The sequence below is a fragment of the Vulpes vulpes genome, chromosome 4, assembly GCF_048418805.1.
Source record: "Vulpes vulpes isolate BD-2025 chromosome 4, VulVul3, whole genome shotgun sequence".
In the NCBI taxonomy this organism is placed as follows: Eukaryota; Metazoa; Chordata; class Mammalia; order Carnivora; family Canidae; genus Vulpes; species Vulpes vulpes.
The window spans coordinates 32,081,640-32,101,076 of NC_132783.1; the positions used below are offsets into that span (position 1 = coordinate 32,081,640).

The following is a 19,437-nucleotide window of genomic DNA, read 5'->3' on the forward strand; positions in this document are numbered from 1 at the left end:
TGTGTGTGTACTTAATCTCATTCTACATCAGCAAAAACCCTGAAAGCAGGGGCACGCTAAGGTGGCTCAGTGATTGAGCATCTGCTTTTGGTTCAGGTCATGATTCCAGGGTCCTGGGATGAAGTCCTGCATCAGGCTTGCTGCAGAGAGCCCGCTTCTCCCTCTGCCTATGTCTCTGCCTCTCTCTGTGGGTCTCTCATAAGTAAATAAATAAAATCTTTTTAAAAAATCCTGAAAACAAGTTTCTTGACTTCATTGGATTAATTTTTAATTTTTTTCTGACATATAATCACATATAAAACAAGAAGTTGTATCCAGTGATTGTCTAATTTATGTGTCTTTGTAGTATCATATATTAAATTCTTAGAACAAGCTTTGGAATCTAAGAGACCTGGATCAAATGACAGCTCTATGTGCCCTCTGGTAGGTGTGAACTTCCAGCAAACATATTGTTAATTGAATCTTGTTTGCTCAAATGTACAACAGGCATAATAACCATTACTTTCCACAATTCTCTAAAAGATTAAAAATGTAAATATACGTTAAGTGGTTAACAAAGTGTTTGGCACATAGTAGATACTAAATAAACAATAGTTACTACGAGAAGAATACAGATTAGCCTTATACTTCAAGTTCTCCATCTTTAACTTGGTTTCATTTTTAATATAGGAGGTAATGAATGGGCTTTATAGAATACTGAAGAAATGGACCGCTGTCTTGGAGGAGAAGGCTCAGTAGGTGAAACACTAAGGAGACCATTGTAATTACTGAGCACCAAGATAATAGACTCCCTCTCTGATGATGACATATAAGTGGGAAGGAGTAAATCCTAATGGGTAGTTTTTATTTCCCCTAATGGGTAGTTTTAATGTAGATAATTTTAATATAGAATCTACAGGATGTGATAATATTGGAAATAGGGAATATAAGGAAGAGATCAAACATTACCCCAAGGATTGAATTTGTAGAAGTGAGGAAATGGTACCATTAACAGAAATTGAGAGTTTGGAAAGGATGCACTGTGGCATCAACACATGAAATATGAGAGAGGAATGAGCACCTCTGGAGAGCTACAGGGGCTGAGGACCATGATGTGGGAATTCTCTGTATGGAGCCAGTAGGCAAGGATTTTGGTAGTGTTATCCACTCCAAAGCAGTGGTAAAGGCCTAATTATAAAGAAAAGGGGAAGGAAGAAGAACAAGGCAGAAGTATGAACACTGCAGGAACGATTCTTAGCAGTAGGAGACCCAGGAGAACTGGGATTAAGGAAGTCAAAGGAAGACTCATTTCAAGAAAAGATGGCAATTGGCCACGAAGATTTCTACAGATCCTCATGAGGATGGGGCTGGAGTCAAGTTGCCTGGATTTGGCCATTGGGAGTTCCCGGCCTGGTGATTAGTAGGATTCTTGGATTGGTAGAGGGATTGAAACCAGAACACACATATTTAAACAGGTGGCAGTGGGAGTTAGTGATAGAACCCATCCAATATGAATCCTTTTTATGTTTTTGAGGTGCACTTGGAATCTGGCATTGCCAGCCTGTTGGAAGGGCCTGGTTTGAAGTTCAGGGAGTAAACCACAGAAATGCACTCAGGAAATGAGGTGAACTGGGAATGTTAAGGAAAAGGGCTTGCATCTAGTCGTTAAAATATCTAGTGAGGGCTGTGGAGTATATTGTCACTCTCCCCCTTACCAGTCGGATTTGCAGATCCTAATCTGAAGTAAGATCCTAGCAGATCCTAGGAAATGAAGCAGATCCTAGCCCTGAGATGAGGTAAGAAACTAAGGTGATAAGTGGGTACCAGAGCCAGAAAGAAGCAAAAACTGGACAAGGCCTACGGAGAATGGAGGAAGGATGTATTCAGCTGAACCTCTGGAACAGAAGATGAGAGTCACATAAACACATGTTTAGAAAATGAGTCACCCATCTCTCTAGAAAAGCAGTTGTTTATTGGCTAATATTATTTACCACTTAGGGCTGACTGTAGCTAATTATCAAAGTAGGAAATTCACTGGTTTTCCCCTGAAGACATGACTTCTGTAGTCCATTTGTTAACCCCACACCATTTCTCCCCTTAAAGAGCTGCCAAATCTGCACAGCTAAATAGTCTCAGAACTATCCATTTGAAAAATGTATCTATGAGTGTATCTAGCTGTGGGATGTAAAATGAATAAAAATATGAAAGATAATATATAGTAATTAAAAATACAGGTTCTGTGGCTCTGTAGCAGAAAACTATCTCAGAGGGTTGTGAGTCATATAGTAACACTCAAAAAAAAATGTTACCTGTTATTATTACCTTAGTATAAAACTTGAATATAAAACTTGAAGTGACCCCTATTTCTAGTGAGAAATAAGGTTAAACATTTAATGCTCAAGTTTCCTCATTCCATAAGATAAAAAATGTCATGTTGCTTATATGATTACTGGGAAACTATGACATGCAAAGAGTAGTTATTACTATTCCTTCATCCTTTGGTCCCAGCACCAACAAGGAACTCTCCAAGAGGAAACCACAGAATTGATAAATTCCAAGCTTCTCTTTGATTCTGGAATGTATATTCTAATTCTCAAATATACGTAAATTCAAAAGTTTTATCTCTTTAGAGCATTCATTGCTTTTAGTACACAAAAGTTATTGGGTGAAGGAAAATCCAAAAATACTGAAAAGAAATAATTCATACACCTACTTCCAAAGATAATCACAGTTAAAATGTAGGAAATTGTTTGAAGTTTGAGAATTTTATCTATCTCTTATATTTTACTTAACTCTTTCTCTATCCATCCATCCAAACAACCAAACATAAACCAAATAAAAAACAGATTAAGCTAAACTAAATTGAGATTAAAATAAACTCTTTAGTAACTTGAATTTTTAGTTAACATATTGTGACATTTTTCCATGCCAGAACTTTGCTAAGCACGATTTAGTGCAATAATAGCTGCATATATTTTATTGTACAACATGCCAGTATTTGAAAGAACTTCCTGTGTTTCCATTGTCCCCTCTGAATATCTTCAGACAACCTATTAATAATGCAGTACAAACTCATTACGATAGGGAGAACACCACCTAATGTTTCAATAGAAAGAATTCAGAGGGGAGATATGCATAGGACTTGGGATCTGGCCTCAAGATGTTTAAAGAAGTCTTCCAAGAAAGGAAATAGAAAATTGGGCAAAATCTATGATATAAGAGCTGAAAATTAGTGGATGCTGTAAAGTAATTATTGAAAACTGAACTGATGAGTAAGTTAGTTAGCCAGGTGAGCAGAATACTCTCTCGAGTAACTTGATAGAAAGTTCCCAAATAAAACAGTAAAGTTATTTATTAATTTATAGTACTATATTTCCTGGCAGAGTTTTCCTAAAAACAAAACAAAACAAAACAAAAAAACCCAAATCTAAGTCATTCTAACATAGATAGTCTATGGTTTTATCTAATTCCTAATAATACAGATGGTTTCAAATGTCAATGTGTCTTTTATAGTTTTAATATTAATTTTCCAAATATATTTTAAATATTAATTTAGCGTTATTTACACCACTACCACCTAAGTCCATGCTATCACTTTCTCTTACTTTTGCCTTCTAAGCTGATCACTTAAGATTACTAGCATTCATTTTCCACAAGGCAGCCAGAATAAACTATGGGATACAGAATATCACATGCATTTTTAAATCCTTGCAGTGCTTCCGCACTGTTTTTCTTTTTTCTTTTTCGTTTCTTTTCCTTCTTTTTTGTGTTTTTTGAGTAGGCTCCATACCCAGTGTGGAGGCCAACATGCTGCTTGTAAGTCCGATCCTGAAATTAAGACTTGAGCTAAGGTCAAGAGTTGGGTGCTTAACCAACTGAGCCACTCAGGTGCCCTTTCCTTTTCATATAGTTTTAAGTTCCCCATGACAGCCTCTCAGACCCTTCCCTATAGCCTCATTTGGCTCACTGCATGCTGCCCACAGTAGACCTCCTCTGGTTCCTCAAATTTACCATGTTCCATATAGCAGAATACTTTTTCCTGTACTTTTTTAAAAAAAAAAGATTTTATTTTTAAGTAATCTCTACACCCAACATGGGGCTCAAACTCACAACCCCAAGATCAAGGATTGAATGCTCTTCCAATTGAGCCAGCCAGGGACCTTGCTTTTCCCTGTACTTTCTTTTATCTAGTTCCTACTTATTTTTCAGATCTCATTTGCTCATCCATTCTCAGAAAAACCTTCTTTGCCTACTCCACCAAGACAAATATTCTACATTCTCATAGCTCCCTATATTCTTCCTTTATATTGCTTAAATTTCTTACAAACCATTGATTAAATGCCTATCCCCCTCCAAATAGTGGGGACACTGTTTATTGTGCATGGCCTAATGTATAAACAAACAACTTATACAATAAATGTTGCAAAATTAGTGGCACAATTCACATTTAAGCTGCAGAAAGAAGCTCTTTGTTTTCCATATACTTTGATAACTCTCTCAGCTTAAATGTCTCTGCCTTCAAAAACACCTTTAAACTCTTGAGGGTACACCTTCTTTGTTAAATGAATCAAGTACTTGTGAAAAAAAAAAGTGTTGCTTACAAATAAGCAATTAATTGAATACTTTTTTTTTTTGGAGTAATAAATGAAATAGAAAAACACAAAAAATGGGAAGACTTCAGAGAAAAATATTCGTGGCCCTTTGCAGTGATATTGCTATAGCTTCCAAGATTTCTAAAAATCTGTTTCCCCAATTGGATGAAATCTTTGTGTGGGCATATGTGTGTATTGGGGGAGGGTGTAGTAGGGGTAAAATGGTAGAATGATTCTTTCCTTTATTTTTTTAACTTGAACCATATAGATACTTGTTCTGACTAGAGTTGGACCATTTTACAACAAAGCTAAATATTAATAACCTCACTAATGGAAACTGGCATAATATGGAAAAGTAAAATATGGTCATACCCCCAACCACTTATTTCCATTCATTCATTAATTATACTTTTATTCTTAAGCTTTGAGTAATAGTGATACTTTACATTTATACAGGACTTTTAAGAGGTCTTTTTAAAAATGCTTTGTTTTACATAGGGCAGGCTAAGCTATAGAAACAAAAGTTTAAAATTCAGTTCCTTTGAGAACAAAAGTTTATTTCTTTAGTCTAGAGCAGAGTTTCCAGGTCAGCAGCAGCTTTGCTTTTATGAATTCTTTCAGGGATCCAGACTGACATCTTCAACATGACACTTAGAAAGTCATCCTAGGATTTGCCATGCCAGTCATTCAGGAATGTGAAGAACATTAAGCAGCATTAAGTGTTGTTGTTTTGTGGGGGTGGGAGCTGGGGAAAATGCAAAACCTAAAGTGGTATACATCATTTCTGCTCCCATTTCTTTGTCAAGAATTTAATCTGAAGGCAAAAACTTCTGCTAGATATATGCTACCTATGTGCTCAGCTCCAACCCTATTTTTGTAGAAGGATAGAACAGATTCTGATGGTTAGGTTTAGCTACATGTATTACTGCGTTGGCCAAGTAAAACTTTAAAACCACTTCTCTTTCTACTTTTTAAATGAATGAGTGAGCATATCTACAATGAACTTCTACAAACCAAAGAAGCAGAGAAATAAGAAATATTGGAGGCCTTGGTAAGCTAGGAATGAAATAGTAGTTGATAACAAATTATAATAAATAATAATAAATAAGCCTGACCTGTCATGCAAATAGGACAGAGGTTACTATAATTATACAGGATTTGGTGATAATAAATTGAGTAAGAAAACGTATTTTAAAATCTATTCTGTGTCAAGTTTGTGTTGCCTAGTTGATACCATATAGCAAAGCCTTGGCATTGGGCCCTACATGAAGAAAAAACAACTTTCAAGTTTTGGCAAAGATAATTTAAACCATTAATGTTTTTTTAAAAGCTAAGTTTGAAAATGAAGAAAGATGAGGGAAATGCTATCCTCCTCTAAAGCCACATGAATTAGGAGAAGAGTTTTAGCACAGGAATAGACAAATAGAAGATAGAGAATAATGAAGCAATTCCATGTATCATGACTATATGATTTTTTAAAAGGTCTTCTAAAGAAGTGGGAAAGATGAACTATTCAGTTAATGCATCGGCAAAACTAGATATTTTATTTTAAGAAATATTTATTTATTCATGAGAGACACACACAGAGAGAGGCAGAGACATAGGCAGAGGGAGAAGCAGGCTCCATGCTCAGAGCCCGACATGGGACTTGATCTTGGGTGTCCAGGATCACACCCTGGGCTGAAGGCAGGCGCTAAACCGCTGAGCCACCCAGGCTGCCCAAAACTAGATATTTTAGAGAAAAACATGAAATTAGATGCCTGCCTTGTACCATTCACAACAGTAAATTTTAGACGGGTTAAAATACTAATCATAACAGTGTTAAGAGAAAACACAGGCAAATATATAACCTTGTGAATAGAAAAGGTTTCTTCAACATGTAAGAAACAGACAAAAACAGATCGTGTAGGGCTTCCTAAAACACATACAACATGTTGGTCTCTATTTCAAGATGATTAGAAACGTGATTGAAGTATTTTAGCAAAGGAATTTTGGGATCAGTTTGTTTTTAAAAGATCATTCTCTCAGATGTGCAGAGGAGATGGAGGCTAGCAGAAATTAATGGAGTTGGGAGGCTTTCTCTGCAAACTTGGTTGAGAGATGACAACAGTTTGGTCTAGAATGCCAGTGATGAGAAATACGAAGTGAATAGATAATTCTAGAAATACTTGGGAGTCGCTGTATGGGATGGTGACAAGAGAGATGAATCTATGAAACTAAGCAGGGTCCTGATGAGGAAACACCTGGTAGGGTGTACTAAAGATTCTGGACTTTTTTTCCATAGGATAAATGGTGAGGAGAGACATTAGATTTCTTTAACGTGAGTTCACTACAGAAGGATGACTTAACGCCCTAATCCAAGTGAGAGAAGGTGGTGGCCTAAAGGAAGGTATTTGCAGTGGAGATGGCAGGAGGTACAGGGACATGTGATTGGTTGGGGATAGTAAGGCAGAGGGATTGTTACTTACAGGTGGCCCTCAAATTTTACTGAGATATGGAAGAGGTTTAAGTGAAGAGGGAATACAGGAGATGAATTTTTAACATGTTAAATCAGACATAGAGGAGGAATATCTAAGAGGAAGTTTCTAATAGGGAGAGGAAACACATGTCTGAAGCTCAGGAAGAGATTGGAGTTTGAGAGGAAGATTTCAGAGTTATTAGCATTTCCATATCTAACAGACTCTTGTTATCTCCTCCCCACTCTCTATGTGCCTGCAAGAAGGGGGGGTCCTACTTGATTCTTAGGGGGTTTGCATCCCTTCTTTCCCCTTCCCCTTAGCTAGGAGTCAAGGACTGACTGGTGAAAGAATAGGAAAGTCCTTACCTGGAAAGGAACAAAATCTGGATGGAATCTACATTCTAGAGCTAAATGTAAAAGAGGCTCAGGCTAGGACTTTGCCTGAAATCACACTAGGTTGTTTGTCTTTGTTCTGCTTCCTCCCCATCCTTATCCTTTTCTCTGAGAGCTCTGCCTCTCCATAAATCACTTGTACAGACATTTTTGTCTACAGGTCTATATCTGGAGAGCCAAATTTAAAACAGGTAATAATCAGGAAAATTAGTTATTAAAGCAGCCTGAGAAGGGTGTGTGTAAGGTAAGAACAAAAGCAGCCTACAATGGAATGCCGAAGCATACCATTCACCATAAAGTTGGAAAAAAAAGAGCTCAGGAATGAGCCTGAAGAAAAGAGACAGAAATGTTGTGGGTGTTGGGAGGTGCTGTGAATGGAAAATATGGTGCTGGATGTGGAAACCTATGGAGAATATTTTAAACCCAGTATGAAATCATACAAAGAAGTCAAATTATGGAAGAATTGAAAATGATCTATTATATATAGACAGGAAAAGGCCTTATTACACCCTATTAAATATTGGGCATTTTTAATATTTTGGAGATAGAGACTGATGATAATATATATGTATATATTTTAATAAAAGGTATTTTTGAGCCCTGTACCAGTGCTGCAGTAGGAGATTGACAGTTCCTGTCATATAAGGGGCCAATAGTCACAGTCCAGTGCAAGAAGTGTTGCAACAGTAGTAAGTGAAAGTCATTACCCATGCACAGAGGAAGATTTAACATCTGCTAATTCATGTTTTTACTTTGCTAATGATCAATAGCCTTTTATATAGTTGTTTTGGTTTATGCATCGTACTTTATATTAAATATAATCTCCTGCTACAATTCTTTTAGCAGAGTGTTAGATATCTTCAAATCTAATCCATGTCAAATATGCTAATCCATGTACTTGGAAGTAATGGGAAAAAAAGCTACCTCTTCATTGTGCGGGTATTGCTTATTTCCTCGTTCATTTACACATTTATGTTTATTTGTAGGGGAAAAATTCCTTCTGAACCTGATGAAATGAAGAAAATCTTTTCAGTTATGAGCTTCTGTTTCATGAATAGTTCATTTCTTCACCTGCAAACTCATCTCTCATGAATGGATAGTTTGGTGAATAGATTATCAACTTACTAGTAGACTATTTTTGCGTCTGGCTCTATGCGATTCAGTTATATCTTGAGAAAGCTAACTGGAAAAAACAACAGCAAGTTGCATTCTTCTCCTTGCCTCCAAATACTCAGTGGAAAGTGGCTACAATACACACCCTGCTAAAACTCTCACAGCAATCTACTTATTACTGATAGTCTTTACTGTAAGGAGCTGTGGAGATAGCATCATCTCTCTGTTGTTTCTTGTCTTGTAACTGTAGCAAGGAATATCAATGACTGCCAGTATCCGTTTTGTTTACCTAAGTATTACTTAGGTATTAGTATTACTCTTTCCTGGTGGGACTCCTGAAGGCTTCCAATTTTTAATTGCAAAATGGCAAAAAAGGAGAAAAAAAGAGATCTTCTATCTTTGGTTCTCTTGTTGTATTTGTACGTACTGATGATTTTCATTCTGTCTTCTACCTCTTTGCTACTTTGGTCAGTTGATGCCATCACACTCACACACAAAAGGGAGGGAATATATTTAGAGCAAAATATTGTGTGGTCTTGGTATTAACATGATTTCATCTGATGGAAGCCTAGTAATGTAGGTAGTGACTGGGCTCTGCTTAGAACTAGTTACCCCCCTGAAACTCCCCACCCCTCAAACCTCACACCTCTTCCTTTGCTTACTGTTACCTTTTCCAGCATTAAAGAATACATTTTAGAAAAAGATAAAATTATGACTGCTTTTCTTTCACTTTAGCAAACAGAACATTAGGAGCTTATAACACTAGCTGATTCCAATCTTTGTGTGATTAAATCAATTGAGAAACCGAATATGCACATGTTTATAACTTTGTTCCCATTTATACTTGAATAATGTATTTTATTTTAAAAGATTTTATTTATTTATTCACGAGAGACAGAGAGAGAGAGAGAGAGAGAGAGAGAGAGAGGCAGAGACAGGCAGAGACATATCTCTGGAGAAGAAGGCTCCCATTGGGGAGCCCGTTGCAGGACTCCATCCCAGGACGTCCAGGATCATGACCTGAGCCAAAGACAGACATTTAACCACTGAGCCACCCAGGCATTCCTGCATTTTATTTTTTGTATAACTTTCAGCTCATGTGTTTTACTAAATTTTAGAAAATTTCTTACCTTTAACCTGCCAATCTTTCATTCCCATTTGTAACTTCTGACGTCCTTTTCACATTTATGACTTCCTAAGTATTTCTTCACATCATAAAATGGATCTTCTTTCATAGTAGGGGTGGTATTAAACTAGTATAGGAATTACAAAAACTTATTTCAAAGCCACATTTTTCATTTCCTTAACTGAGTTGTGTCTTCACAGTGAGACCTAATCACTTGAAACTTTTGGCATCTGTCTTTTATTACAATGTAAAATTTAGTAATGCCAGTATATCTACAAAAACAGAAATTCCTTCTCCCTTTATGGACTTCAATGGCATGAAAATTAGTACTAGATCCTTTTTCCCTTGATGTTGATTTTTAATGTATTTTAAAAATCCACTTCTTGGGGATCCCTGGGTGGCGCAGTGGTTTGGCGCTTGCCTTTGGCCCAGGGCGCGATCCTGGAGACCCGGGATCGAAACCCACATCAGGCTCCCGGTGCCTGGAGCCTGCTTCTCCCTCTGCCTATGTCTCTGCCTCTCTCTCTCTCTCTCTGTGACTATCATAAATAAATAAAAATTAAAAAAAAAATTAAAAAAAAATCCACTTCTCCGCGTAAGCACTTTCAATTATAGGATACTGGGACTATCTTAATTGAAAATGATCACCTTAGAGTAATAAGTTTTATTGGTATATTAATTATCAACAACTTTTTAAAAAAAGATTTTATGTATTTAAGAGAGAGAGAGAGAGGGAGAAGCAGGCTCCATGCAGGGAGCCCTATGTGACTCGATCCCAGGTCTCCAGGATCAGGCCCTGGGCCAAAAGCAGCGCTAAACCGTTGAGCCACTCGGGCTGCCCAACAACTTTCATATAAAAATTGCAATTAGATCATTTAAATTCCAAAATAATTAATTTGCCCATTCAATAAAATTCATTGAGCAGCTATTATGTACCAGGTACTATTCCAGTTGCTGGAAATAGAGTAGTAAACAAAACAGACAATAATGCATGCCCTTGGGGAACTTATATTTTAGTTGGGAAGTAAACAATTAACGGGGGGAAAAATTTATAGTATACTAGATGGTAACAGTTATTAAGGGGAATAATAAAGCAGGCAGTGCAAATAGAAATCATGTCTGAAAAATGGGCAGTAATTGATAGAGTGGCTAGGGAAAGCTGCATTGATGAGGTGATATTTGAGAAAATACTAGAAGGAGGTAAAAAAATGCAATAGGAGAAATGAATATTCCAGGAAAGAGAGAATAGTACATGTGAAGTCCCTAATCAGGAGCATGCCAAGTCATGCTCCAGAACAGCAGAGGCCAATGTGGCTGGAGTAGAATGAGCCAGGGTACAAACGTGAGGGTAAGAAGACTAATGGAGTAGGGATGGAGGGCAGACCTGTGAAGGCCTTGTTAGCCATTTTTGGAATTTTGCTTTTTAATCTAATTGAAATACTAAGGCTTCAGATGTTTTTGAGCAAAGGCATGATTTGTTCTGACAGAGGTTTTAAGGGGACCATTATGCCTGCCATGGCCAGACTAGAACGAAAAGGGGCAAGGGCAGACACAGGAGACCAGGAAGAAGGCAAGAAGATTATAACCCAAATGGAATTTCTGTGTAACTTTAGAAGGGTTACTGTCTTGTAAACATTAAAAAAAAAAAAAAATCACTGTTTTAAGAAAGCCCAAACTTCAGAAATAACTGTCAATCTGTGAATAAGAGAAATATTTTAATCAGTCTAAGTTATTAATCAGGAAACAGCACAAATATTGAGTAAGCAGAGTTTAAAATACACATTTATTGTCTAATAATACATCAATATTGAAACTCTTCTGTTTCATTGTATCATACAATCATCATAACCACTCACAATTATTGCTAGTTTAAATAACTGAGATAAATACTGTAATTATGTAGACCTAATTACTTGAATATTCAAAATTTTTTTCCTCCCCGGAGTTGTAAAATTTTATATTATCTTTATTTATTGTTTTAATTTTACTTACTCTGCTTCATTTTCAGATTCAGAGAATATTACATTATTGCATTATGACTTGGAACCATGTTGCTAGATATTTAAGACACAAGTTAAAAATCTTTAGCAGACGAAATCTTTTTTTCCAATTTTATAGCTCAATTATTAATATCTAGACCTGTTTTTCTTTATATAGCCTTTGGTATCATCTTGTATCATTACATTTTACACAATGTTCTATTTGCTTTTTATGGCTAGGAATAAAAATAGGCACAAGGTTCCATTTTGTTACAGTTGTTAGAATTGGTAAATACTTTGAAAACCTCAGTAAAAGCTCTGCTTCTTGGCAGGAGATGGTTCCCCAGATGAGGAAATGTGTGACTATGGACAAGCAGCCCTCGGGAGATAGCAACAATTCCTCTCCATTAGACTGTATATCCAAGTTATCCTTTATCTTCCAGCTGCGGAAATTTGAGTCCATGATGTAATGCTAATCATGAACAAATCAGCCAGAACTACAAGGTTTTTAGGGTCCCCTGCTGTAAAACAAAGGACAGCAATCTGGAAAGACCGTTCATAACCGTTTTGTTCTGCCTTTAAGTTTGCAGATGCATAGTTTATTAAAGACAGAAGGGAGCGCCAGGGGTTGTTTTAGCGATCAGCGATTTATTTTAAATATATAATTTTTTTCTCCTATTTAGTGTATGCTAACGTTAAGGACGTGCTCTTGAACCGTTAGGTGGCTTTTCAGATAGTCGCTTACGAAGCGTACTTCTGGGTCACTACCTCGCCAGGTCTTCGATCATACAAGCAGAACACGCCCGGCCCCTCTGCTTCTCTTCTTCCCCTTTGCAAAACGAAACGGGCCAGAACGTGCTCACGTGATGCGAGTGACGTCAGCCCCAGCCAGGTCGCGTGACCGCCACCCAACCCTCCCAGCAGCCGCCCCCGCCGCCCGCGCCGGAGGTCTCGCGAGAAGCCGCCTTACTATCAGAGCTCGCTGAGCTTCCCGGGGAGTTACTCTGGAGGGGAGGCGTGGCTCTCTCGCGGAGTTTTTGCTTTCATTGTAGCCTTCAGCAAAGGCTGAAGCAAAGGCTGAAGCAAAGGCCTGGGGCGGGGGGGGGGTGTCAAGAGTTTGAGCAGCCCGCCCGGGAAAGCGGCGCGGGGGGACGTGGGCGGTGAGGTGGCAGTCACCTCAGAAGGGAAACGTGGCGCACGGCGGGCATCGCCCCTCGCTCAGCCGGCTGGGGCGGCGGCGCGGCTTCTGCCCCGAGGGCCCGGAGTCCCCGGGGGCTGTGGGAGGCCGGGACCCCGGTCGGGACGCAGTCGACTGCCCACCTCCGGCCCCGCGGTGTCGACCCGCGGCGGAGCCGAGATGACACGGTCGCGCACGTCGCCCTCCCCGCCGGGGCGTCCCCCGGCCAGCCCGCGGCTCGCCCCGCGTCGTCCCGCCGCCTCCAGCCCCAATGTCGGCAGCCGCCTGACGCCGAGTTTAACGCGGTGGTTTTGCCGTCGCCTCACTCACCTAAACTCTCGCCAGGCTTCTCGTTCGTGCATCCTCCTCCCCCCGCCCCCCCCTTACCCCCCTGGACGGCTTTGCGCGAGCGTGAGACCCAGCGCGGGAGAGCGAGGTCCGCGAAGGCGCCGGGCCGGGAGTCGCTAGAGGGAGGTGTGGGACCGGCGAGGAGGGGGCTCCGCGGAGGGAGCGCGGGGGAGGGGAGGGGAGGAGGCGGAGGCCCGCGGAAGGCCGCCCGGGCTTCGCCCCATCCGAGCGCTCCTTCTCTCGCCGCGCAGCCTCGCAGCGGAGCGGCGCGGGCCCCAGGGGAGCGCCAGGCAGCCGAGGCGCCCGCGGGAGGGAGGCAGGCGGGAGGCAGGCGGGCCCCGGGCGCGCACGCTCGGCCGAGCCCCGGCGCCCCCCGCGCCCCGCGCCCCGCGCCCGCGCCTGCTGACAGCTGCAGCTGGGCTCGCGCGGTCCGCTCCCAGCTCCTCGGCCTCCGCCCCCTCGGGCTCCCTCCCCTCCAGCCCGGTGCGGCTAGTTTCGCAACTGCTCGCCTCTCGCCCCGTGCCCGGCTGTTTTCCATTTCCCGGCCCCTTCTTCCTGAGTACTTTGCCCCCGGCATTTGGGGGAGAGGGGCTGGAAAGGGGGCGGGTGGAGCGTCCAGCGGAGAAGGAAGCCGGGGCCGGAGGAGGAGGAGGAGAAGGAAGAGAACCGGCGGACCGTGGGGAGGAGACCCCACGCCACCCTTTCTGGCCATCTCCCCTCGCGCCCCGCCCCTGCGCACACTCCCTCCCGGGCGAGCTACTTTCGGACGCGGAAAGTGAGGGCGGCCCTGGGTGACAGCGCCGCGGGGCCAGTCCCGGGGAAGCCGCGCGTCTGTTCGAGTCTCGTCCGCCGGCTCTCCCAGCCAGGGGCATAGCCCGGACCGAGAGGATGGCTTCGACCACAACCTGCACCAGGTTCACGGACGAGTATCAGCTTTTCGAGGAGCTCGGAAAGTAAGCGCCTTTGCCCGCATCCACGCGTCCCCTTTCCAGCAGAGGGGCGGGTAGCGTTCCCCCGACCCACCGGCCTCCCGCGTGGGGCGAGGGAGTTTGGGAGACCAGAGGAGTGGGAGGAGGGCCGGTGGCCTGGCCGGCTCTGAGGAAGGTGCTGCTCTAGCAAGAGGAGGGGGGCCGAGCTGCAAAAGACCCCCCACCCGCTTGTGTGGCCCACTCCTGGAATCCTCAACCCACCTCCTCCCGCCCCCCACCCCACCCCCACCCCCACCCCCACCCCTCTTGCACTAGAGACTTAGTGGATTTACGATCCCTGCAGTTGTAGCTGTCATCCCGACAAGTGTGCGAGCGTGTGTGTGTGTGTGTGTGTGCGCGCGCGTGGGGAGAGAAAACCAGAGCCCATGTAAAATGCAACATAGATCATGTTTTCTGTAAATAGAGATGCCTCCTGGTTAGCCGGCGTGTCGCCCGTACGACCCACGTACGAGTGAGAACTCCCTGCCACAGACGGTGCCATATTTATTGATGCCGAAAGTTCAACTTGGCGTGGAGTCTATTTCACGTCCAGTAGTTGTCCTGTCCAGGAAAAGGGTCGCCAAAGGAGCTCGACCCCCTGCCCCATATCCACTATCCTTTGCACCTAGGTTATTCGCTCATCATCATCCTTCCTAGGATTTACGTGTACATCTTCGCATTCTCCGGGAGGATTTATTTATACAGGCAGCGGAAAAGACCCGGAGCCCGAGAGAAAGCTTGCCAAGGGTAGCCTAGCGTCGTGTAGAAACGACCTCCCACGCCCCGGCTGGCGGAACTCCTCGGAGACCTCCTGAGGACCTGTGTGCTTAGGGACCCAGGGGCCAAACCGCGAACGTTGATTCATGTAGCATCCCACCCAGACCCCGTTCCTCTATCGCTAGTGTCGACTCTTACTTACCAAAGGGGTGCGTTTATATGTACGTATGTCGTATACGATTGAATTCAAGAAACTGTGATTATCTTTTAAACGTAATGACAAGTATATCCTTATATATTTACATGTTGTCTGCTGTTAAAACATGGAGACTATGTCGGAAGAGCAGCTTAATTCAAATCTCACCCTTCCCCCAGCTCAAAAGAGGGCACAGAGAAATCACCGTATCAGGACTTATTAAACCACACAAATGTTCCCAAGATTTAGATTTTAGTGAAAACAATCGCCATATTTACTTGGAGCCACATTAATTTTTTTTTTTTTTTTTCTAATGAATAGGCGGCAGATTTTTGCTGCTCCTCCTCAGCCATGCTCTTTGCAGGTTTTTTTTTTTTTTCCTTCTCAGAGCATTTGGTACTATGTGAGTGTGAATTGTAAAATGTTTTCAAATTTCCTGTGCAAACAAGAGCCGTCATAATTGGCAGTTTCTTTCATTATGTTCATTAATAATGTGTGCTCCCAGTTAAATAAAATTTACTTTTATTCTTCAACATTAAAGGAGGTTTGGGATTCCAGGAAGAATCGTTCATTTTCTGGTATTACTGTAGCGCATTGATATTTAACAAGTCACTAAATGCAGTAAAAATGCTCAGATTGCTGTAATTTTTAATAGGATATCAGAGCTGATTATATTGATGACATGCTAATTATTGGTTTTCAGGGGGGCTTTCTCAGTGGTGAGAAGATGTATGAAAATCCCTACTGGACAAGAATATGCTGCCAAAATTATCAACACCAAAAAGCTTTCTGCTAGGGGTGGGTATTTTCAACCACGTAATACAGTATATGTTAATTATGTATTTGTCATGTTGATTGTTCTGTTGTCTGTAAATATATAGTTATAATTGAACTGTAGACTTAGGTGTCCTCTTACATTTTTGCAGTTACTTCCTTCTTGAATGCCTCTTGGTATGTATAGTTCAAAAGTTAAGTGAAGACGTAGAATTTTAACAACAAATTATTAAATCATTCCAACTGTCCTGTGAGCAGTAGCATATGTAACTATTTTAAAGCAAATAAGTTGTCCCTTAGTGCGTCTTGCCTTTAGCTCTGCTGTGAAACAACTTTCAGAAATACCCTGGAATGGAAAAATGTCTCACAACTGTCATTATTCTCTTTTGCTTTTAAGAGGAAAAATAGGTCATAGCTCAGTTGAATCATATTTCAATTGTAGTTACACTTGAACTTAATTTATCAAGGTATATTTAACAGTAATAGCTTTGGGAGGAAAAAATTTATCATATATTCTAGGAAGTTCAGCTTGATTTTGATGTTTCCGTGTGTGTAGTCCAGACCTATACTGGGTCTTCCGCATTAAGGCTTCTCGCCGACTCTTGTAATGTATTTTACACATGCTTTATAGCCACGGAGATAATTCCTATCATAAAATAGCTGTTGACATACGCAAAAAAAAACCTTGAAAGGGGCCTCACTGCATTCTTTTATTTTGTTGAACGCATGCAAAAGTACTTACACTGAAATGTTAGGCATTCTAATTATTGTGAGCACGTGTCTAATGTATTTCCATGGGAATTTATGGTTTAATGGAATTTAAATGGAATTAAAATGAACAAAATGCCACAATATAAGCCATTTTAGTGACCTGGTTTATTTTAAGTAATGAGAGAGGAAATTCTATTAGGGTTAGTTTGCCTCATTTCAGTTTGTCTTCTAAAAAAGTGCTGCTTCCTAGGATCCTTGTGTTTGGTCTCTGCCATGATTTTTAAAAACTTTTCCTCTCTCTGTTACAAATTCTACTTTTAACATATGCTTGAGGTTTAGATTGGCATTTCAGTTCATTTATTTGAATGAGAGAGATTTTGTTGTCATTTCCTTCATCTGATTTTAACGGTCTTCCGAGGGACATCTATGTACTAAAGTAACCGGTACCATAGCTTCACAGCTTGAGAACTAATGAGAAGCACGTCATCTTTGATTATACTCCCCTATCCCTCTTCTCTCCACAGGAAGGTTTTTAACAGTCAAAATGAGTTGCTAAACTGTAAATGACATTTTAGTTTTTAAAAAGAAAAAACAGTGTATAATTCTGTCAGGGCTTATATGTTTTCTTTCCCTACTCTAGGTGCTCTTGGCAAGAGTAGGTAGTAGTTCTTTTGGAGGCGTTATACCACCTGTCCCAAATCTCTTAGTGGCTTTAAATTTTCTTTCAAAACAAATCAGTCTCATGCTTCACTTCTACTGATTTTCTTAATTAGTGTTATCCCTCTTCATCTATCCTGCTTCATACTCCCTATATCAGAATGGCAAATACAGTTTCTGCTCACATTTTATTTTTCTTCTGACTCTGGTCTGTGGAGGATAAGTCTTCTCTAACTTGATGGTATTCCTTCTTCCTGCCAGTGTTTCTCACCTGCTCATACTCCACTTTAAAGAACAATCTACATCCCAAACCACTTTGCCCCATCCAGATTTAATGATTCCAGTTACATTCAGGAAAAGTAGGGTGAAGTACTAAAAGACCTCTCCCTCTCCAGTTTTCTTGTGACTTTGGGCAAATTTCTTTCTTTCTTTTTTTTTTAATTTTTTATTTATTTATGATAGTCACAGAGAGAGAAAGAGAGAGAGGCAGAGACAGAAGCAGGCTCCATGCACCGGGAGCCCGATGTGGGATTCGATCCCGGGTCTCCAGGATTGCGCCCTGGGCCAAAGGCAGGCGCCAAACCGCTGTGCCACCCAGGGATCCCCGGCAAATTTCTTAACCTGCCTACGTTAAACCCTTCTGAGGAGTGAGGTGGTACAGAAGCAGGTGTTGGAATAAATGCCCTGGGTTTAAATTCTGGATTTCCCTATTAATTGTAATCTTGGGCAAGATTACCTGTTTTTGATGAGCCTTTGTTTACTCATCCATAAAATGGACTAATAATGTAACCCTTTTATAGGGTTTGTGAGGAGTAAATTAATATAGTACAGAACAGCACCTGCTACATAATACGTATTCAATGAATATTAGCTGTTATTATTATCTCTTGGGTCGAAATGATCAGATGGATTACTTACATGAAAGAATGTGAAAATTATGAATCCAGGGGCAGCCTTGATTTAGCTGTGAGAATGCAATTTGAATCTTGACTTTACTACTTAATGTGTAAATTTGGATTAGTCACTTATCTTTTCTTGATCTCAGGTTCTTCATCAACAGAATGGGGGAAGAGTACTCATAGGGTATCCTGGGTGGTTTTGCGGATTCAGTGAATTTTATGAGAATCATTTCTTAATTGCAAAGTGCTGAGTCAATTTTACTATTACTGCTCACCTGTAAAATATTATAGTACTTCATAATGTTCAGTTTATTTTATCACCACAACTAAAGCTACTTATAGCATATTTATACTTTTGAATTTGTACACTTGTTTAAACTAACCCATATTAAGTTGTAAACTCTTAATGAAGTGCTTTCAGTTTTTAACATTTCACAGCATTGAGTATATAGGAAGGGTTCGGTATGGAGTGACTAGGATCACATGGTTTGTGAAGGAGTTAAATACTTGTTCTTAGGCAAAAACTAAGCAAATCCTAGGGATGCCTGCGTGGCTCAGCGGTTGAGTGCCTGCCTTAGGCCCAGGGTGTGATCCTGGAGTCCCAGGATCCAGGAGTCCCACATCGGGCTCCCTGCAGGGAGCCTGCTTCTCCTTCTGCTTATGTCTCTGCCTCTCTCTCTCTCTCTCTCTCTCTCTCTCATGAATAAATAAGTAAAATCTTAAAAACAAAAAACAAAAAAACAAGCAAATACTAGATGTAATCTATAAGGTAGTGTATTAACATATGCTTTAAAATATGAACGTTAAAAGCACTCCCTTCTCAGAATATAATAATCCTTAAAATGACCTTTCTAGAAAAATTTAAGGTGATACATTTAAAGGGAAATTAGAATGATATGTAAATTAGCATACTTTTCCCCCTCGTAACATACTGATTTTTTTTCTTTCAGCTGCGCATAGCAGTTTTTGTGAAGCATATAATTTTTTTGTACAAATTTTTGTTTGTATAATTTAAAATGCTGTGCCTTTGTAAATCCAAGCTTTAAACCTGTTTGTTTTAAAGACCAGCCAGGTTCTCCAACTCAAATAGTATTCTTTAAATGTAACATTACAACTGAAAAAGAAAGGCTATTGTCAATACATATAAGACCATGAGGGATTGCCAAAAATTTGGCTATATTCCTGCACAAATTTGCACATCCAACTATACTGTCACCCAGGCATTTTTCTGTGCCTAGATGTTAATGGATTTCCAGTACAGTTTCAGTTGCATTTCCTCTCAGCTGTTAGTCACACAAACCATATTTGGGAGACTCAGTCTGTTGAAGAATTTCTTCCCTATTGCTTTAG

General features: G+C 40.7%; 2 protein-coding genes across 41 annotated transcripts in view; one reads left to right on the forward strand and one right to left on the reverse strand.

The window, feature by feature from the left end:
* Positions 1 to 14,056, reverse strand: part of LOC140598571 (uncharacterized) — a 115,155-nt gene extending 101,099 nt beyond the window's left edge. Inside the window, exon 1 of the mRNA XM_072755394.1 lies at positions 13,148 to 14,056. Coding sequence (XP_072611495.1) covers positions 13,148 to 13,877 — 730 coding nt within the window. The 5' untranslated portion in view covers positions 13,878 to 14,056. The remainder of the gene's footprint in view (positions 1 to 13,147) is intronic.
* CAMK2D (calcium/calmodulin dependent protein kinase II delta) overlaps positions 13,488 to 19,437 on the forward strand; it is a 296,165-nt gene continuing 290,215 nt past the window's right edge. For 14 of the 40 annotated variants that reach the window (XM_026013485.2, XM_072755364.1, XM_072755369.1 and 11 more), the window contains exons 1-2: positions 13,536 to 14,118; positions 15,750 to 15,844. In XM_026013485.2, coding sequence (XP_025869270.1) covers positions 14,054 to 14,118; positions 15,750 to 15,844 — 160 coding nt within the window. In that variant the 5' untranslated portion in view covers positions 13,536 to 14,053. Of the gene's footprint in view, positions 14,119 to 15,749; positions 15,845 to 19,437 lie in introns of all 40 variants that reach the window. The other 26 variants (XM_072755381.1, XM_072755385.1, XM_072755388.1 and 23 more) reach the window with 14 other exon arrangements.